This window comes from Citrus sinensis, chromosome 5 (assembly GCF_022201045.2).
Source record: "Citrus sinensis cultivar Valencia sweet orange chromosome 5, DVS_A1.0, whole genome shotgun sequence".
Taxonomy (NCBI): domain Eukaryota; kingdom Viridiplantae; phylum Streptophyta; class Magnoliopsida; order Sapindales; family Rutaceae; genus Citrus; species Citrus sinensis.
Genome location: NC_068560.1, coordinates 22,282,665 through 22,300,603, shown reverse-complemented (window position 1 = coordinate 22,300,603; position 17,939 = coordinate 22,282,665). Strand labels below are relative to the sequence as shown.

Genomic DNA, 17,939 nt, shown 5'->3' with positions numbered 1-17,939 from the left:
AAATGTATCCTCTTTACTAATTTGATAATGTAACGTAACTTGATTCACGGCTTTACCCATGCTACTTCGCGTGAGTTTTGCACAAAATAGAAGAACCAACTAACATAATGAATAAGAATTATTGCCTTTCATTATGTAAATCAAAATCGAAGAATCAAACTATGCAAACAATTAATTGACTCCAAGATTTTCACAAATTTAGTTAAAAAAACAATCTAATTAATTGAAAAAATTATTACCTTTTTTTTTTTTTTGAGAAGGAAAAAATTATTACCTAATCAAGGGTAGTCACAAAATGTTTCATTCTTGATACAAAGAAATAACCTCTCATATGCCAATGCCATCTTACTTGCCGTAAACATAGAAGCTGCATACTGCCGGCAAGCCTCTCCCCTCTGTGCAAGACTCATTGGCCCTTCACTCACCGCAGCCTCCAATGTCTTGTGCAATGACTCCACATTCGGAGCAAACATGAAACCAAACTCATCATCAACAACAATGGTACCCTTAATACTCGGAAACCTCGATGCCATAACCGGTTTCCCACTCATCATTGCCTCCATTAGAGTAAGATCAAGCCCTTGTGGCCTAAGCGTTGGGTTCACAAAAATGTCAATGGCATTGTAAAAAGCCCTAAGCTCAGCTGGACTCATTGATCCCATGACCAAAACTTGGTGACCAAAATCTTTGTACCGCTGCTCCCATGGGCCTGACCCGGCTACAATCAAATACACATCTGGGTATTTTACCATAAGCTTGGAGAAGGCTTCGTGGAGTAAGGGGTGCCCTTTATCCTTCACTAATCTCCCCGCGACGCCGAGCACTAAACTTGCATTTTTTGGGATGCCAATTCTTGATCTGAAACTTTGGCCTAGTGACAAATCAACCCCATATTCATTTTCATTGATACCATTCAGAATCACATGGACTCTTTCACTAGGGATTTGGTACACATCCCTTAGCATTTCCCCACAACTATCACTTATTGCTACATGATGTGCATATTTATTGAAGAATCTAATCTCATTGAGTACTTTTAGCATGACTCCTTGTAAGCTTTTGTTGAAAGCCAGAGACATGGGCTCTAGCGGTTTACGAGTCAAGTCTTGAAAGATCCCGGACTGCAAGCTCTCCAAGGCAATACCGTGCCATGAAACTGCTAGATTCGTAACGTTGCGGGCTAGCCAATGGGGAAGTGCCACGCTTTCTGAATGAACCACATCGAACGGCTCTCGTTGATTCTCTTCATCAAACTGTTCCCAAGCTTTGCTGTACCTCCACTTGTCAGCTTCGCCTTCATGAAAATGAATTAGTGGGTACTTGTTATTGCTACCATCATCATTTTCTTGATGAGATATTGAAGGGCTATTGATGTTGTCAACGGGGGATGTGAATATATGAACACGATGGCCTCTACGAGCTAGAGCCATGTGTAATGTGTGTGCATGGCGCTCCATGCCGCCGGGGGTGGTACTGATCGGCCATTTTCGTGAAAAAACGGCAATCTTGAGAGTGAATTTTGAGGGGTGATTCTGAGGAAACGAGAGACGGTTCCATGCAAATTCTGCATTTCTAAGGTCACCGGACCATGGCTTGTTAACATTATGGTTAGTGGCCAAATTTGTACAAATTAGATTAGTGGGTGTGTGGAGGAGAAAAAGAGCAGGGATTGTGAATATGACTATGAAGAAAAGGGTGATGCAAAGATTAGATTGACAAAACGATGGATTTGTTTTCTTGGGTTTATTGTTGAAAGCCATTTTTCTTTTCATTGGGGGATGTGAGATGATGAGGGAGCAGAAGCAAAATGTTTAATTGTTTGGGATGGTATAGCTTTTGGTTTATATTATATGTGTTAATTTAATTTCAAAGCTGAAAAGTTAGGGAAAGTGGGGGAGGTGGGCACGCACTTAAGCAATAGTGTGAGAAAGTTTTCTTTTAAGTGCGTTTCTCACGCCTCTTTTTGGAGAAAAAAAAAAAAAAGGCAATTGCTGTGATTCTTCATTCTTGTGCTATTATGTGCATCTTGTGATGGCTTGCTTTATGGGCAATAAGAATATATAATGTATTATAAAATAGAATTTGATGCGTTTTCATCACATGAAGCAGATTATATGGATTTTCCACACGAATGCTATATATCTTTACTATTATTATTAGAGTTAAAAATCTATCAAGACCAAATTTAATTATTATAATAATGATAAATGAAGTTTGAAAATTGTCTCTAATATTAAAAAAAAAAAATCTATCCGTAAATAAGTAGGGATTGAACCTCTACCTCAAAGTTGGGAGAGAAATTTATGGTTAGGGAACATTCAAATTAGAGGAGCTAGGCAATTCATCAAGAGGGTTGAGATCCAAGTGAGACTTAAAAGTCAAATGTTTTTTTGGTTTGTTTGAAGTAGACGCAATTGCAATTCGATTTTGACTATGCAAAGCAAATTGGATCGTCACAATCTCCATACGATGCAGATTTGGGGTGAGTTGTGATGCACGTATTTGACTTTGATCTAAATAAATGCATTTTGGACCTTTTTCTTTTATAGAGCTTTTCTTTCATTCTAATATTGATTGTACAGTCAACTGTTTAAACAAGGCACTTGGTTAGCTTTGCTTGCTCTCTCAGCCACCACCATTTCATGCCTATACATTTCACATGGAGAGCCTTGTACCAGAAGATATTGGATTGTCAATCTGTCATGGTTCTACGTAATGCATTTTCTTTCTTTTTTATAAAGAGATTGCCTTCAGAGTTTTTATAGACATTAAAAAAGTAACAAATATAGGTAGAAATAATTTAATTCTGTCCAACCAATAAAAAAAAAAAACACGAAGTTATAATTATTTCTTCAAATGCTTCATTTGATCAGTTGCACATATTTACATAAGCACCATAGGAAGATTCAAGTTTACACAACCATTATCTTTTTCGGTTTTGAGTAACCGGAGCAGATTTTCTAACGTTCCCACCTCGAGTTGCTTTAGGTGAAACTCCATTTCTAGTAGATTTTTGAGTAGCTGGCCATTGCCCGCAAGAAACAGCCATGTCCTTCAAATTCAGTAAACTCTCAAGGGTTGCGACAACTGCTGCCATCTTTGGCCTGTCCTTGGGATTCACACTTATGCATTGCAACGCAAGAACGGCCATTTCCTTCGCTCCCTTGACGGAATACTGTCCGGCGAGTCTCGGGTCCACTATGTACCGCAGCCTCCGGCTGCTTCTCAAGTAAGGTTTTGCCCAATCCACGAGATTTTGCTCACTCTTCGGCCGTAATTTATCCATTGATCTTCTCCCCGTAAGTAGTTCTAATAGTACCACTCCGAAGCTGTATACATCACTCTTTGTTGTCAAGTGCCCTGAAATTGAACTCATCAAACTCAATTTATATATAATATATTTGGAGGGAAAGAAAGGTACAACGGCATCACCACGGTTTGCCAAAGTAGATATTTTATTTTCAGAAATAGTCACACGTGTCATTTTTGATTATACAGAAGCCTTTTTTTAATACACTATTTATTGAAAAAAGAAAGTTTATATCTCAAAAAAAAAAAAAAAAAAAAGGAGCCGATGTGACTATTTTTAAGAACAAGACCGTCTCTGTAACTATTTTGCCAGACTACAAGCTCAACTAAAATGACCATTACCTGTTGAGATGTATTCTGGGGCAGCATATCCGTAAGTTCCCATCACTCGGGTAGTGACATGTGTGTTTGATCCCTCAGGTCCCATCTTGGCAAGTCCAAAATCTGATAATTTAGCCGTAAAATCCTGATAATTAACACAAAAAAGAGAAGTTTAATTAATAATCTATTCAGATTGATTAATCACTTAATTCATGAAATAGAGAAACACACAGAATCTAGTAAGATGTTGGAAGTTTTGAAGTCTCGGTATATGACAGGATTCTCAGCTCCATGCAAGAAAGCAAGTCCTTTAGCTGCTCCTATGGCAATCTTCAACCTTGTTCCCCAAGGCAATGATACAGAGATCCCTGCAACTCATGTCCAATAATTTTAATTAATTGAATTAATAGCCACAATAACCATAAATATATACTTCTAACGAACTATGATTAGGCGCGTGTCGTCTCTCACCTTATAGTGCGCGACGGGACACATGTCAGTATTTTTATTAGTAAGATTGTGTTATGGAACCCACAATTCCACTAATGAAATGTCTGACACACGTCCCATCATGTATAAGATTAATCTCTACTTTTAATTATTTAGATAATTAAACTCACTTTTAAATAAGTGATTCTCCAAGCTGCCCCTGGGCATAAACTCGTACACAAGTAGTCTTTCTTCATCCTCACAACAATACCCAATCAATCTGACCAAATGTGGATGCCTGAGCTGTCCCAGAAATATTACTTCAGCCTGCATAAATCAATCCATTCATAATTACGATTATCATTATTTTGAAAAAGTAAAGAGCAAACTTCCCTTTAGTCCCCACAGTTTACGCTAATTATCCAGTAAGTCCTTAATTATATTTTCAAAACACATAGATTAACCGGATAACAAACCAAAACTAAAATTAATAATTTATGAACTTACAAGCCACTCTCGGTGTCCTTGGAGGCCCTCAATGTCCAAAAGCTTAACAGCAACAGCTTGAGCCTTCAAGCCTTGCCTTAAATCATCATCAATATAACCCTTATGCACAGTCCCAAAGCCGCCTTCGCCCAGCAAGTAGTTGCTTGAGAAATTTTGAGTTATGGCACGCAACTCACTAAGCTGAAAATCATACAAATCAGGTCCAAATGTGTGGGCAAGATCTTCGTTGATACGCGTCGAAGATGAACGGCTTAAATCGGAGAAAGACAGGCGTCGAAAGGATGGCATCGGAGCAATGTTCTTGGAAAAATCAGACCTCGATGTCTTGCACCGGCTTAAGTTGCCAAAAATTATTTGGCCTTCAGCTGAACAACATTTTGATGTGAATGGCCTCCATGGTTTTGAAGGCTCTGAGGACTCTCTCATTGTTGAGGTTTGGTACTACTGTATACTTAAGTGATTCATTGTTGTGTTGATATGATTGAGATATATTATATATGTATGTGATGTAAAGAAACTATAGATTATAAATTTCTTACTGAAAGGTATTGATAGATATTAGAATATGTGAGGACGTCTCCTTACTTCAACTGCTCTAACCACTCTACTAAAATTGGGTTTTAACATTATCATAGTTGCTTCATTTGTCACCTTACTACTTGTCTTCATGCAAAAAAAGTTCTAATATTTGCTATGGTTCTGCCACTTGCCACCAGAAAGAGTCTCACTTACTTTCACAAAATAGAAATTTTGATATCACTTGTACAGCAAATTACTCTACAACATAGTTGAATTTAAAGTCTCGTGCTATGTGTTTATTAGTGATAGTGTTTAATTATGATTTTAACATTCTTCTATTTTCACCTACTAATCACCAATCACTCGTGTATTTTATTTTTAAGAAGAAACTTATTTGTATTTAGAATCTTAATCCAAACATTTATCTCAATTGATGTGACATACACGTGATTCTCATACAATTCACATGTAACAGTAAAATGATAATTTGTGAGCATTAATTAACATATAAATTAGCATAACATTGTTATATGTTTATATTATCCATAAGAAAATCTTTTTTCAACTTATTTTTATTCCACAAGATCATAGTCTATATATTTTAATAATCATGTACATAACAATTTTCACTTGGATTTCAAAATATATATTCTACTTTTATATCCGGTATGAAAATATTGCTTCAGGTGAACAAGTGTCAAAGTGATGTGTATTTTTTAGCATTTTAATTAGGTAATAATTTTCTTTCACGTTTCCCAGGCAGTTGGACTTTTGCACATGAAAACAATAAGTTTTGGATATGATTTCAATATCTTTCTTACAAAGTGCTTGCCTGCCCAAATAGAGCAGCTAGCCTCATATTTTCATATGAACTGTACGTGGATTAATGAGAGCAGCATTTTTGTTTCTTTTTTTTTAGCATAAAATATCGAAAGGAGTTGTTAATAGTGATGTGATGAATGATGTGTACAATGCAATGCCCTTGTTCCTGCTCCACTCTTAACAAGAAAACGTTTGCTTTGTTGTCATCTGCAGCATTTGTTAAACCCATTTGGACTTGGCTTCACATTGAAATTACAAATTGTGTTGCGCAATTCGGCCCGACGTACTTCCTTAACCAGTTGAGTTCATTGGGTCAGACCCAAAGCCCAGCCCAATTTTCCTTCTGTTCTTTCCATTTGTTTTTCTTCTAAATAGGGACAGACATTTAGGTGCCATTTGTTTTTTTTTTTCAAATCTAAATAAACCTAAGTGGATCTGAATTTGGAATAGATTTAAATATCTGACTAATATATTTATTTTTTTATTTAAATCTCTGAAAATAAGTATTAAATTATCTATTTTTTTAACTTTAAAGCTAAAAATATGTATTTTTACAATTGTATCCTTTTAAAAATTTGAATATATATATATATATATATATATGTAAAACATAAACACTATAGTATTTTATTATATATAAGCAAAACCACATTTAAGAGAATACATAATGATTTTGAAATTATAATGTATAAAATACCATGTGTTTCAAATCTTATTACAAATTCTCAATAATAGTATGTAATATAAGAAAAAAAAACTAATGGATGGTTGAAATAGTCGATTTGCCATTTAATCTCGAAGTTGTCGAATTAAATTTTAATATTCAATACTTGATGAGTGCTAGCATTAGCTGTTTGATTTTGATTGCCATGAACACTTTCTAGCTCAACTTCATCATTTTCATAGTGAGAAAATCATACATCATCCATTGACATTTTTCAAAGAAAATTCTATATTCCATACATGCCGCCACTATTTTTCTCTGTGTATAAAATGAGTATGGTGCCATCTTTTTTAGAATTGGAAATTGAGCCCTTACCACACCAAAAACACGTTCAATAACATTTCTCAATTTAGCATGGGCATGATTGAATTTTTCCTTCCCTTCCTCTAGCTCGACCACCACTACGAAAATCACCCAACCAATTTTTATCTAGAAAAAAATTGTTCAACATTAGTGACTAATAAAATATAATAATATAAATAATAATGATTAAATTGGTAAAGCAATGAATAATGACATATTAGGTGGCGAAAAATAAATAATCATGTAGGGAGATTTTTTACTTTAGAAATTAGTTGACTTATTCAGATTTTTTCATTCTGTAAAAAGCTTTAAAAAAATTAAGATATTTTATTCAATCAAAATTATTTGAAAAGTCCCATTAAGTTACAAAAACAACCACTATCTAGTTAACTTAATTAATTAGGTCAAGATATTTTAAGTCATTAAGTTAAAAGTAAATACCATCTTAAGTACCCAGGTTTTACCTTAAATTAATATACATAGGAAAATCCTAATTAATATTTTAAGAATAAATACATAGATTCCTTTCTATAACTATTTTTCCTTTTTGTTTAGGGACAGTAAACATTTTGGTAGATTCTATTTGTCAAGATCTACGCGATGGTCAGATCGGTTTTACAATGAGAGAAATGAAGAAGATGTACACGTAATGTTGTTTATCACGAGCGGCAACTCAAAATGGAAAGAGCTTTATGTGTACATAAACAAATTACTCTTGGAGTCTACTAGCATATTAGGAAAAACTTTAAAGGTTTAAGTGTCATTTTCTCCTTTATAATATTACTTTAAAAATCTACTTATATTTACAATTTAAAAAAATATATATATATCAAGAGGTGATAGATTAGTTATGTTAAGTTAAATTTGGATATCTAAATCCATAAAAGATCAAATCCCATACTAATTTTAAGAGGGAACGAAAACCAAAATTTGCTGGTTAATAAGATGACAATCAAATTGAATGAACTAATATTTTCGTCAAAGAAAAATAATTTTTTTTGCAAGTCTAAATGATTTTGTGTTTAATTAGGATATAAATGTGACACATGAAGTATCATTTTTTATTAATATTAAGCATATTATTAAACGTCAATAACTACAATCAATTGATAGTCATATTAATTGAAATATAGCCTTTTATCTCAATACATATAAGACTGAGATTGTTAAAAAAAATTATTTATAATTAAAATAAATTAGGTAGCTTGATTAACTTCCAAGAATGAAAAATAAACTAAAACAAAAATTTACAGGAATGAGCCTATATACACCTCTCTAATAAAAATAATAACGGATATTTCAAAATTTTTTATCCTAAATTTGATCCCAAATAATTTTTATTAATTAAATCACTAATAATTCTTTAAAAAAATTTAAGTAAATTAATTGTATTATTTTACTAACTAATTAATGAATATTATATTATTTAGAATAGTTTTTAAATGTGTAAAAAATTTGAAATGTGTAAAAAATTTGAATGTGTAGGACTACCCTACTCTACTTCACTAATAAACATTATTAAAGTCAAATTGACCAACATTGAATTCAAAAGATTAAATTTAGATTCTTTTCAAAGTAATTTGGGAGGAGTAACAAAAAAGGAGAAAATAAAAATTGTTTTGATTTATAATACCTTCACAAAATAAAAGAAAGATTTCACATCGTATCCAATTTTAGTGGACCCCGACCAGAAATATGAAGAACAAAACGCCAAAAGCATGAGTTAGCCGTTACAGGGGACTGCACTTTAAACTTTCATCACAAAACTTGACGAAAATTACAATCGCAGTTAGCAACCCTAATAATGGCGGATTTTGGAAACTTCTCGGACACAGACGAGGAGTCAGCAATAGAAGATGTAATCACTCAGGCGAAAGAGCTTTCAGTTCTCGAGCAAGTCTCTGCTATCAACTGTTCTGGTTTCACCGACGACTCAGTCCTCCCTACTGAGTTAGAATCCCGATTCCGCAAGCTCAAATCTTTCCCTGCCGCTACTAAACCCAAAACCCACATCAATGATAATCATCATCACATTGAAAAACGCACACAATCACTTCATCATCATTCAAATCCAATTTCAAAGGCGGAGCTTTTATCCGATTCCAAGCAAAACCCTGGTGGGAAACCCGGCTTGGAGACTGCACAATCAGTTTCCAGTTGTGATTCTTCTCCTTCCTCGGCCATTTTCTCGGAGTCCAAAAAGAACCCAGATGGAGAAATTTATTTTAAAGAAAATTCCAGACATGGGTCTGTTTCTGCTTCTGCTTCTGTTCCTGTTGTTGCTGTTTCCTCGAAATTGAAGCTGAAGTCGAAATCCAAGTCATTTTCTTCGCCATTGAGTTCTCCGAGTTCATGGATGGATTTGCCTTCTTCTCCGCCGTCTCCGCCGCAGAGAAAGGGCTGTTTTTGGTGTTCTCCGAAGAATGCTTCGCAGAAAAAGAGCAGGGAAAGTCCAATTCTTGGTGATGATCTTGACTGGGGTATTAAGAATGATGAGTTCTTATCGGATTTGAATACTTTTTCTGTTAAAGAGCAGGAAAAGATACTGAAGAAGGCAATGAAGGAGCAAGAAAGGGTTAGCCGAGAGGCAGAGAAGATTGTCAAATGGGCAAAGCAAGAGTCGATGAGGATTAGTGATCATTATGGCGGCGCTTTAGATGATGAGCTGAGCGATGATTAGAGCGCAATCAAGTACAGTTTCCATGATTTTTAATTTTGCTTACTTTTATACTTACATAATAGATATATCATAAATTCACGGTATCTGCTCTTGCATTTCAATGAAAATTTTCTTCTTATATGTTCTGTTTCTTGTTAATATGCAATGTAAAGAGTTATAGTTTTATACTTATAAGAATGCCAATTGAAAGCTTTTAATTGCTCGATGATTAGAGCGCAATCAAGTACAGTTTCCATGATTTTTAATTTTGCTTACTTTTATACTTATATAATAGATATATCATAAATTCACAGTATCTGCTCTTGCATTTCAATGAAAATTTTCTTCTTATATGTTCTGTTTCTTGTTAATATGCAATGTAAAGAGTTATAGTTTTATACTTATAAGAATGCCAATTGAAAGCTTTTAATTGCTCGATTTAACATTCTCAAATGCAATTTGGATTTCAATGAAAATTTTCTTCTTATATGTTCTGTTTCTTGTTAATATGCAATGTAAAGAGTTATAGTTTTATACTTATAAGATACATATCTCTGTTTTTATAAGAAAGGTACACAACGATAACAATGTGTAAGAAGTTTTTGGTGTGCAGTGCTTCAGGTTTTATTTTTTATTCCCTGCTATAGCTTGGTATGTGTGTCTGTAAATTATGGCACGGTGCACCATTGGGGTCAATGAGCAGTTGACTGAGAAAGGTGGTGTGTAAATCTATAAATTTGATTACTTATCTGTTGAAGAACAACCACGAAAGTCATGAATCACGGCAAGTAGAAAGCGGAAATGCATATTTATTTTTTGGAAATTCAGAGAGGTATATATTATATGTATTAGTTGATATATTGTAGGTAGTTATCGTTGAGAAGATTGTCTCTGTATGAATGTTGTCAAAGCAATTTTTGTTGCCTCACCTATTTTGATCTTTGCAGTCTATTATATGTTCTTTTGTGTGTGTGTGTGTTCGAAAGAGTTACAGTTGTCTCAATATGCTTATATGCTAAGTTGTATAATGTATGAGTGTAAATCATAGAGAAAATTTATATTTATTTGCTTCGTATTTGGTTCTTATAAGAAAGCCAATTCAATACCTTTAATTATTTGATTTATCATTCTCAAATGCAATTTGGATTTCATTTAGCCGGATCGTATCTTTCTAATTATTGAAATTGTGTGTTGCTTTAATTTGTTGGCCAATCTTTTTGCTAAAAGGATCGAAATTATAGATATATATCTCTTTTTGGATAAGGAATGTACACGACGATAACAATGTGTAAGAATTTTTCAATGTGCACTGCTTCGGTGTTTATTTTTTATCTTATTCCCTGTTATAGCTTGGTATGTGTGTCTATAAGGTATGGCGCAGTGCACCATTGAGGCCAATGAGCAGTTGACCAAGAAAGGTGGTCTGTAAATCTATAAATTTGATTACTTATCTGTTGAGGAACAACCATGAAGTCATGAGTCACGGCAAGTAGAAAGATAAATTTATATGACATGTATATTTATTTTTGGGAAATTCGGAGATGCTATTTATTACATGTGTTAGTTGATATATTGTTGGTAGTTTTCATTAAGAAGACTGTCTCTGTATGTATGTTATCAATGCAATTTTTGTTGTCTCCACTTTTTTTATCTTTGCAGTCTATTATACTATGTTGTTAAAAAATTTCTTTCATCTACAACTGCATCTTACTTCGAGCTTCAAGAATACTTTTCCAGTTTTGCTTGAAAACCTCATATATTAGTTAATTTTCAAATTGCTTTGTTAACATACTAGCATTTTCCTTTATGGACATGATTGAAACAATTTGGAGTTCCTGTAATGGCACTACAGAATGACATGCACGAAAATTATATCATGATTGATTTGGCACATGAGATGGAACGTATGAGTTTTCTTAGATCCATTTTTCATTTCAGTTTCATAAAAAGGTGAGCTTCTTAGAATGACCTATTCTCTATCATTTTGTGTTCTTTTATGGAAAAATCGCATGATGGATTTGCCGACTGATATAACATGCCTGTGTCCTTTTCTGTGTTTTAGAGGTGCCTATGAATTAGGCTTGGTTTTCATAGCCTAGTGGAGAATGAGCTACTCCATCTGAATTGATATGACTGATATATTCCGAGTTATAATGGGCTGCTGTATGCACTATGCAGCATGAATACAATTTTTCCATCAATGGTCAAGATCTGGACAATGCATGGTCCTAATTTTTCCTTCTACTGAGAAAGGCCATGCTACATAGCCGATGCCATTGCCAAAAATGGGAACAGGGCACTTCATTTTTGCATTAAATAGATAAAAATTAACCATATCAAAGCAAAATTTTGATGTCTCTACTTTCCTATTGGGAAAACATCTTATCTTGATGTATTGCCTTCTCAACTCTTCCCATAGAAACGCAAGTTCAAGATTGACTCAATGGTTTATGTTCAATCTTTTGTAACTCTCATCTCATAACACATCATAATAAAACACGAATATGGTTAAACAGTTTTTGTATGTTTTTGCAATATTAAGTTAAAATTTCCAACAAAGTCATCTATTATTGATGGTCTTGTATTACATGGCAGTTTTTATGTTGTGATGTTAAAAAATAATGAATGATGCTGCGTCAGATGTCACCTCATTTGATATTATTATACAAACTAGGTGTTGCACCCAACCTCTTCTTCACCCTCCAATTAAAAGGATCACCTTAAATCTGAATTTATAACCTCTTGCTTCCATTACAACGGTTGAACTATCTATCCTTTAGGCATCAATTAGTTGAGAACTAAAATTCCAATTAAATCGAGATAATGAATTAGGATCCACCCCCTACTAACCAATAACCAATGTACAATATTTATTGTGTGATAAAGCTAAATTAAGTAGAGAATCTGAATATATAAACTTCAACCTTTCAATTTCCCTTTTACAATCCTTGCATTAAATCCGCATCCAGTTTTGCTGATGATTAATTTGTACTCCCCCTTTCTTGTCCTTCCATATTACTACTTCACTTTTCATATTATATTCACACACATCTAAATTTTCCTCTGAATTCACCCAAAGATGGCAGCTCTAATTTCACTTCTCGCAATATGCATCACCGCCACTCTTCAGTTTGTCTTTCCTTTTGTCGAATCCAACAGTGGCTGTGTCACTGCTGATCTTATCCACCGTGATTCCCCACTGTCTCCCCTTTACAGCCCCTCGGAAACCAACTCCGAACGATTCCATAAAGCTTATCTCCGTTCAATATCACGTTTGAACAATCACTTCAACCCAAACGCAGCCTCCCCAGAAGCACTCCAGGCCCCCATGGTTTCTTCAGGAGGAGAATATTTCATCAACATTTCAATCGGAACCCCACGGGTCGAGTTGATTGGAATAGCCGATACAGCAAGCGACCTCACATGGATTCAATGCAAGCCATGCTATAAATGTTACAAGCAAAACCCTCCAATCTTCGACCCCAAGCAATCCTCAACGTCCAGAAACATCACATGCCAATCTGAATCGTGCCTCCGCTTGGTGAAAGACAGGCGTTGCGATACAAATGAAAACACATGCCAATTCTATTACTCATACGCTGACGGTTCATACACTACCGGATTTGTTGGTACCGAAATTTTCGTTATTAGTTCAAAAACTAGCCCTGAAGAGGGCACATTTCCGAATATAGTATATGGTTGCGGAAATAATAACACTGGCACGTTTGATGAAGTTGGCTCCGGAATTGTTGGCCTTGGGGGCGGCCCTCTTTCTTTAATCTCTCAAATAACTAAATCCATCAATGGAAAATTTTCGTACTGTTTGGTGCCAACGTCCGCAGAGGGGAACGCCACGAGTAAAATAAACTTCGGCGACATAGGTTTGGTTCCAGGGAAGTCTAAAGTTGTTACGGTTGATTTAGTTGATAAACAACCAACAACTTATTATCATGTGACGTTGGAGGCCATTAGCGTTGGCAGCAAAAGGGTTAAATATTTTACAAGTAATGCAACCGATGGGGAAGAGGGAAACATGATAATTGATTCCGGGACAACGTTTACGTTTCTTGATCCTCAATTTTATGAAAAATTGGCGGCAGTTTTGGAGAGACAAGTTGGGTCTAAACGTGTTGATGATCCGAGGGGATATGCAAGCGCGTGCTTTAAAGTTGAAAAAGAAAGTGATCTTCCGAATATTACATTTCATTTTGCTGGGGCAGCAGATTTGAAGTTGAACACAGTGAATGCGTTTGCTAGATTAGAGGAAGAAAATTTGATGTGCTTGAACATGTTACCTGTGGATTCTATTGGGGTGTTTGGAAATTTGTCCCAAATGAATTTCTTGATTCAATTTGATCTTGTGGAGAGGAAAATTTCGTTTATGCCAACTGATTGTGCCAAGTGTTAGAAGAAAAATAAATATATTAAGGAAATAAATATATTATTTTTGGTCATAAAAATTGAATCATATATGTTTAGTGTCTTTTAGATGAATTATTTGGCGATTAAAATATGTTTAAGCAAGAAAATATTCTTTGATTTTTGATTTATCTCCTTTTATAACTTAAGTCTTCTAGTCCTCAATTTAATACCATAATGAGAGTTAAAAAGTTTTTTAAAAAAATTGAACTCGTTTTTATCACACTTTTTTTTTTTATTTTTTTTTTATTTTCATTGAATCATTTTTCTCTGAGTCATTAAATGTTTCTACTAATTGGAGCCCTTCCTTCACCACCCCATGTCCTTTTCATTGATATTTTATTTAGTGTTACTATTATTTCTTTTCTGAGTAAAGCTTTATTCTACTTTTGCCCTTAGTTTACTTATACATTATAAATTTCAGAAGCAATTAAAATATATTATACTTTGGGGATGGGGTGTGAGGCTAAAGTTTTAGGGAAATAATGTATAAGTACAATAAATATAACACCCTATCATTTTATTCCTAAAAAAAAAAACAGAAACCTGAAATTTATTGTATTAGTTTTCACTCAAAGGAGTGTTTTTTTTTTCTTACATTAACTATTACAATTGGATTATGATTTATATTTACATGAAATTATTACTGATATTTATAATTATTACCGAAACTAATTCACATAAATCTTATGTGAGGGTTTGAATTGATTGTAAGGGCAGCAGGGTGGCCATTCGGCCAAGGCCCGAGTGGTTCACTCAAAAGAGTTAGTTGACTCTCAGACTCTCAGTTGCCTGTTGTTAAGGTAAAGATATTGAGAGCTAAAGAAGTAAAGGCAACGATGAAGAGTTTGCTTTATGGGATTGAATTAAAAAACGTTTATAAAAATAAAGTTGCCATCTTTGTATATTATAAAAAAAAATCTTTCTTTAATGGTGGTGATATTAGTGAAGAAATGAAAAGATATAACAGAGAACAGAGAGGTAAGTAAAGACTCTGAAGTTGGGCAGACAGCCACAATAATGCAGCCATTAAATTCAGAAAATATTATCTTATTACATGCTTTTAGGTCATAAAACTGATTATAGGTTTATCGTTATCTTTATGTACGCCTTTATCTTCTTGGATATTTTAATGATTGGAAAATGAAGAAGAGGGAGAATGAAATTGGGATGGCAAACCTCGGAAGTGGGTTGGGTATATTTTTTGAACACTTAGACTAGAATTTAAAAAGTTTGGTACATGTCCCCGGATTTTTTTTTTAGGCCTAAAAAAATTCAGATTTTATGTTTTGTAATTATTTATTTTGTTTATTTTTTTAATGAGTGGTGCTATTGGCAGGCCTCTCATTTTTTTGAAATAATTTATTTTTTTTTCGCATCCCAAAATAAATTGGCCACTCCAAAGTAATTTTCTTCTCCAAATAATATTCTCCCTATTTATTACCTTAATTTTAATTTCTTTCTTTTTATGATCTTTTGGTTTGCTTATCTTTTTTTTCTTTTTAATAGAAAGATTTGCTTTGATTAAATTAACTTAGATAATACATACATAACTTGAGAGGGAAAGGAATCCTTTTAAACACAATTATCCTCACTAGATAAAGCTATCTTAGCTAGAGCCCGAGCAATTGCATTACAATATCTGACTATGTTGTTAACTCTCTGCATCTTGTTCTGAATTTCAGTAGTAATCCAAAAAAAATCATTTCTGATGCTCTTCTTGTGTAATACAAAATCAACTACATCTTGGCAATTGGTTTCCATGATTAAAGGAAGTAACTTTGCATCTTTTGCCATCTGAATGCAAAGATTAATAGTTGTTGCTTCTGCCTAAGCTACATCTCTATAAAACATCATTTGATGAAAAGCTACAATTATTACAGTTCCATCTGCATCTCTAATCACCATCCCAATCCCTATTTGATGTTTGTCTCTATTAATTGCTACATCAACATTCACTTTGAAGTAGCCCTGCAGAGGAGGAATCTAGCTTGGTCTTCTCACTAGTGTTGTTCCTATTGCTGCTTTCACTCAGGACATTTTAGCTCGCTTATCTATTGGCTAATCTTTCTTTCTTTCTTTATATATAAAAAAGATAGTGCATAAGTTTAGGTTGGGTGGTAATGAATCAATTATATTTTTTGCCAAATTGAGCAAATGATTGATGGATATAATATCAAAAGGAGCTAAACCATTTAAATAACAAGAATTTCTCATTGCATAATCATTTCAATTAGGATCTGCACAAAAAACTCTTAAGTGAGAGCACCAACAACAATATAGGAGGGCAGCCCACTAATCCTCTTTTGTCAAGGACTTCTCTCAATAGGAAATATTGATTATTAGGTAATATTGTCAGGAGCATAACGGTTGCAATTATTATTTTTTCTTTAAAACTAGAAAATTGAAAGATTAAGATTGAGAAACAATAGTTGAAATAAAAAATAAAGAGATGAGAGTAATTTGGAATTAATGAGATGTTTTTGAATAGTGATTTATATTTATGAGGTGTATTAAAAAATGAGGTTTTTTGAGAAAGGTAGACGGGTGCCAATAGCTCTACTCCTTTTGAATTTGATAAATTTTTAAATTTTATTTTAATAAATTGGACTCGAAAAGTCAGACTTATATGTTTAAAATTTTAAATATATGTAATAGGAGGATTGAAAAAATATAGCTATTGAAAATAATACATTTTTTCCATCAAGAAATATAGGTTGGGTGAAGTCCAAGAGTTCCCATAAAATTTAATGTAAGATTTTCTAAAACAGCAGCACAAAGATAAAAGTTGTTGGATAAAATCTTGTATTCTTATATTAAGGATATTAAGGATGACATATATATATATATATATATATATATATATATATATATATGTGTGTGTGTGTGTGTGCGCGCACGCGCGCGCGCATATTTCATAAAATTCGGGATTGACAAATTAGACTTGGACTTATCAAGTAAAACTCAGGTCTGGCCTAGCCTCACTCTTGAGCTGGGAAAACCTACCATCCCGAGGGTGAAAGTAAGAGGAAAAGTAGAGACAATGAGAATAAAAGGTAAAGGAAGCCAACCAACAGGAGCCAAAATAGAAAAAGGAGTCCTAACCTATTGCTATATGGAAGTCGCTTGCTGCCGCAGAGATGATAATTCTATCCCTATTGAAGTTTTAGACGTCTAATTTTATTTTACTTCCTATTAAGGTGTCGAGAACTACGAGGAATGAAGGATAGAAGGAGTAGCTTCAGTGTGTGCTTTTTTTTTTTTTTTGTTGGGGCCCCCGGGGGGGGGGGGGGGGTGGGTCAAGTGTGTGCTTTAATTTCTGTGCTCTTTTTTTAATATTGGAATAAAAATCCATGAGATGAGTACAACTTTATATGGGATATGACATTTGTAAAAGAAGATTGGGAGTTATTTGGAATTTTATAAAAAAGAAAAAAAAGTTGTGCTTAAAAATATAAAAGGTATATAAATTAAAATTTAAACTTTAGACAGTTTTTATCACTAGTGTTAAGATGAGAATTTTCTTTAAATTGACCTGAACTAAACCGAACTCAAAATCATTTTACATTTCTGTTTGATTCAATTTTACTCTAAAATTTGTTTAGGTTGAATTTTATATTCCAATCTCCTCACTTCCTTCAAATTCAATCCTCAAACAAATATAGTCCTCTATAACCGTCCAAAAAACTCAAAAATCTCATAAAGTGTGCACAAATATCAAGCGTTTGATATATTGTCAAAAATATTATTTACTATGGCTAGTAAGCTCTCATCGTTACTTGTTGATACATTTTTTAATTGATTTGTAATGTTTTATTGGGCTATATTTAGCAGTATTTGTATGTTAACAACATTTAAGGGGTGTGGGGTAAAAAGTGGAAAAATTCTTTTAAACAAAAGAGTGAGACTATTGGCATCCCTCTAAAT

The 17,939-nt window shown here is 33.7% G+C and overlaps 4 protein-coding genes across 4 annotated transcripts; 2 read left to right on the top strand and 2 right to left on the bottom strand.

The window, feature by feature from the left end:
- Positions 1 to 78: 78 nt before the first annotated feature.
- LOC102625985 (uncharacterized) lies at positions 79 to 1,907 on the bottom strand. The gene is made up of 2 exons (XM_052442133.1): positions 275 to 1,907; positions 79 to 239 (listed from the first exon to the last, which is right to left on the bottom strand). The coding sequence occupies exon 1, from the start codon at positions 1,770 to 1,772 to the stop codon at positions 279 to 281; it is 1,494 nt and encodes a 497-aa protein (XP_052298093.1). The 5' UTR covers positions 1,773 to 1,907; the 3' UTR covers positions 79 to 239; positions 275 to 278.
- A 949-nt stretch (positions 1,908 to 2,856) lies between these two features.
- On the bottom strand, positions 2,857 to 5,051 carry LOC102629359 (probable serine/threonine-protein kinase PBL15). Its single transcript, XM_025096362.2, has 5 exons — positions 4,567 to 5,051; positions 4,251 to 4,386; positions 3,862 to 3,998; positions 3,652 to 3,775; positions 2,857 to 3,360 (listed from the first exon to the last, which is right to left on the bottom strand). Exons 1-5 carry the CDS (start codon positions 4,990 to 4,992, stop codon positions 2,924 to 2,926), a joined length of 1,260 nt encoding a protein of 419 aa, XP_024952130.2. The 5' UTR covers positions 4,993 to 5,051; the 3' UTR covers positions 2,857 to 2,923.
- Positions 5,052 to 8,628: 3,577 nt separating this feature from the next.
- LOC102625701 (uncharacterized) lies at positions 8,629 to 9,837 on the top strand. The gene has a single exon (XM_006471563.4). It carries the CDS (start codon positions 8,739 to 8,741, stop codon positions 9,612 to 9,614), a length of 876 nt encoding a protein of 291 aa, XP_006471626.2. The 5' UTR covers positions 8,629 to 8,738; the 3' UTR covers positions 9,615 to 9,837.
- Positions 9,838 to 12,672: 2,835 nt separating this feature from the next.
- LOC102629074 (aspartic proteinase CDR1-like) lies at positions 12,673 to 14,001 on the top strand. The gene has a single exon (XM_006471575.2). It carries the CDS (start codon positions 12,673 to 12,675, stop codon positions 13,999 to 14,001), a length of 1,329 nt encoding a protein of 442 aa, XP_006471638.2.
- Positions 14,002 to 17,939: the final 3,938 nt, after the last annotated feature.

Bases quoted from the DNA above. Each gene is read 5' to 3' on its own strand.
- LOC102629074 (XM_006471575.2), top strand. From the start codon at position 12,673: ATGGCAGCTCTAATTTCACTTCTCGCAATATGCATCACCGCCACTCTT.
- LOC102625985 (XM_052442133.1), bottom strand. From the start codon at position 1,772: ATGAAAAGAAAAATGGCTTTCAACAATAAACCCAAGAAAACAAATCCA.
- LOC102629359 (XM_025096362.2), bottom strand. From the start codon at position 4,992: ATGAGAGAGTCCTCAGAGCCTTCAAAACCATGGAGGCCATTCACATCA. The intron at 3,999-4,250 runs GTGAGTTTAATT...CATGAGTTGCAG, and splicing joins GGAGAATCACTTATTTAAAA to GGATCTCTGTATCATTGCCT. The intron at 3,361-3,651 runs GTAATGGTCATT...GTTCAATTTCAG, and splicing joins CCCAGAATACATCTCAACAG to GGCACTTGACAACAAAGAGT.
- LOC102625701 (XM_006471563.4), top strand. From the start codon at position 8,739: ATGGCGGATTTTGGAAACTTCTCGGACACAGACGAGGAGTCAGCAATA.